We start from the raw sequence: 2,910 nt of genomic DNA, 5'->3' as shown, positions 1-2,910 counted from the left end.
CTTGAGACTATTAGAATTTGTAAATAAGAAATGTTTTTAATAAAATATTTTAATTGTGTTATGCTACAAGAAATAAGATATTTTTAAATAAATACTTTTTCCAAACATGAAGAGCCAAATTGCAACTTGTTTACCTATCTCTACATATATATATTGCTTTGTTTTCTCCTACCTCATAGTTGTTGCCAAAAAAGACCCAATCCATAACCACATTTCAAACACTTCCAACCCACTCAAATTTAATTTTGCAAAGAACAAAAACCAAAATAACCTACTTCAATTCATTCAAATCCAGCCTATAACTCTGAGTCTGCTCCATTAACTCAAAATAATTTTTTTGTCAACTCTCGAAATGAAATGATTTACTAAGATAAAGTAATTTAATAGTATTTTTGTATGGTTTTAAGTTCGAAAGAAAAAATAATGTTAAAAGAGTTTACTCCTCTTTAAAAGAGTTTAACTTCAACTTTATATTTAATCGGGATTCAATATGATTTGAATACCAAAAGTCAAGCCCCCAGTCGTCTTCTTAATCCATCAATGGGGTCCAAAGAAAGGGCAGGCATTAATGTAATATTTGAATGTTATAAGGGCATTGCCATAATCACTTTGTTTAAATACCAACAAATTAACACTTCAAACATCCTCGATTCAGTAACTCAACCTTTCATGATAAAAGTCTGTTTTCTATTGCAAGCAACTGCAAAACAAAACAAAGCCATGGGGAATTGCTTAGCTCAACAACAGAAGCTAATCAGAGTTATGAAAACTGATGGAAAAATCCTTGAATATCAACCACCCATCAAAGTTGAACAAGTTTTATCAGACTTCCTTGCTCATGCTATCTCTGATACATTCTCTGGCTTCCACCATTTTCAGCCTGATGCTAACATGCTCCCCGGCCACCTATATTACCTTGTACCTCTTCCATCAACAGCAATCAATAAGTGCAAGGAAAAGAAGGTACGGTTTTTGAATCCAGAAGTGAATGATGATGATAAAGGAAGCCCTGGTGTCGTAAGAATTAAGTTGATAATCACTAAGCAAGAATTGCAGGAGCTGATTCAAAAACAAGGAGTTACAGTTCAGGATATGGTGTCTCAGATACACAAATCGGATGCTATTGGTAACAGCGGAGGGTGGAAGTGGAAGCCTGTTTTGGAAAGTATAGATGAAGTAAACTAGTAAAGCATATCACTCTTTTAGCTAGAATTATCTTAAATTCAAGTATATACATATACACGCATATATGAAATATACTGCAACAATGTCACTACACAATACATGATGCTCCTTTACGAGAATCAGCTGACAGAAAGATGAGTACTCTTGAACCGAATCCATGCCCTTTGTGAACATCCATGACTTTGTCGTGTTTGACATCACTTAAATGGCTTCTACCACTCAGTTAAACGAAGCAACAAAGAATATCGATCACTTCTGCTTAAACTAAAACAAAATGCACAGGTCTTTATTACCAGGTCTCAGACACAAAGAGCTAATTACTAGTCGGTAAAAACCCCGATCAAACAGAAAATATTCAAAATCTCAGCACCCTTTTATGTCAAAATAAGAATCAAGGTTCATCAATGGAGTTCATATTTCACCACATTGTAGGTAACTTAAATTAATATGTTCCACAAAAAGAAGTGATTACTAGATCAAGTCTCACCTGCCAAGTCATTAAAAGAACATTTCTAATAGCCATCTCACCATAAAAGGAAGTTTGAAAAGGAAAAATGGAATGCTGGCAACTAATGCATCCTTTAGAGCCTAACCTACCTAAAACAAGTCTAGTTATATTTTCTGCGGTGGTAATTATCAGGGTTATGGTGGTGCGTCTACTGCTCCACCCATGATAGCATTTGTGCTTATTGCTCATAATTAGTAGGCAATGCTTTCATAGACTGTTAGGGCAAGTCAACTTGACCCGGTAAAAGAATTCATTATCTGGTGCAGGAAAAGCTTAGGGGAGTTCGCTTTGGTATGTCTAGAAGCCATGAATCATGATACTCTGGCATTGGCCACATTTCCAACACTAATCAAGCTCTCAATTTGCTTCTTCTAAGAGCACTGGTTTCTGAAAATAAACCTAAACTATATCATGAAAACATCAATAGCTAATAAATCATAATAAAATTTAAAATTTAAAAACAGAAAGGTTCCGAAAATGAAGGTAAAATAGAATTTGATAAGATGTGTTCCATGTCATTACCACACTCTGGAAGTTGAATATATTCACAAAATCATTTCAAATCATCATAAATTTTTGCAACAAAAAATAAAACGTTTTATGAATGAAAGACTAAATGCTTCTAACCATGGTCAAACGGATGTACAGAGACATCAACACAGATAAATTAATACATACACACCGTTGTGATAATAAGTAAACACAACCCTATTTTTCATTTAAACATCCAGAGCATGTCAAGCAAAGAGAAAAAAGAGCCCCAAAACAAGCTAGGAATAACAGATGCGGTACTCCATGAACATGCTTGATGATCAGCCGTCTTAAGTGCCTCATTCATTGGAAAAGGCATGGCACCAAGTTTGCCATACATGGCATTTTTTAACTTGCTGAGCCACAACTATTTGCATAGCGTCACCTTAGATTTAGCTGATAGCTCTTTCCTCATTCAGGGTATATTCAGAATTTTTGTAGGATTCAAAGTACTGATTATAGACACTTCTGTTTCACTTTATCATGTAGGTGTAATATATGTAATTTAGACTCTTCATTTTCCCTAAATTATCCGTGTTTGACATCTATATCAGAAATATATTTGAACACAACATTGGAGAATAATCCTCCAAATATGTGGAAAAAGTTTGGAAAAGAATTGAGCATATTAATGTCAAATACAGACCTATATCTTACCCATCTAAAAGTTCAATATTAAAAACCCA

At 34.2% G+C, this 2,910-nt stretch overlaps 1 protein-coding gene across 1 annotated transcript; it reads left to right on the top strand.

Moving 5' to 3' along the window:
- Positions 1-413: 413 nt before the first annotated feature.
- Positions 414-1,395, top strand: LOC107948387 (uncharacterized). Its single transcript, XM_016882920.2, has one exon. The coding sequence runs from the start codon at positions 541-543 to the stop codon at positions 1,183-1,185; it is 645 nt and encodes a 214-aa protein (XP_016738409.2). The 5' UTR covers positions 414-540; the 3' UTR covers positions 1,186-1,395.
- The last annotated feature ends 1,515 nt before the right edge of the window (positions 1,396-2,910 follow it).

Source organism: Gossypium hirsutum, chromosome A04 (assembly GCF_007990345.1).
Source record: "Gossypium hirsutum isolate 1008001.06 chromosome A04, Gossypium_hirsutum_v2.1, whole genome shotgun sequence".
In the NCBI taxonomy this organism is placed as follows: Eukaryota; Viridiplantae; Streptophyta; class Magnoliopsida; order Malvales; family Malvaceae; genus Gossypium; species Gossypium hirsutum.
Note: the sequence above shows the minus strand (reverse complement) of the source record. Positions and strands in the feature narration are given on the sequence as shown.

What these genes read in the sequence shown, in the direction of transcription:
- LOC107948387 (XM_016882920.2), top strand. Translation starts at nt 541, where the DNA reads ATGGGGTCCAAAGAAAGGGCAGGCATTAATGTAATATTTGAATGTTAT.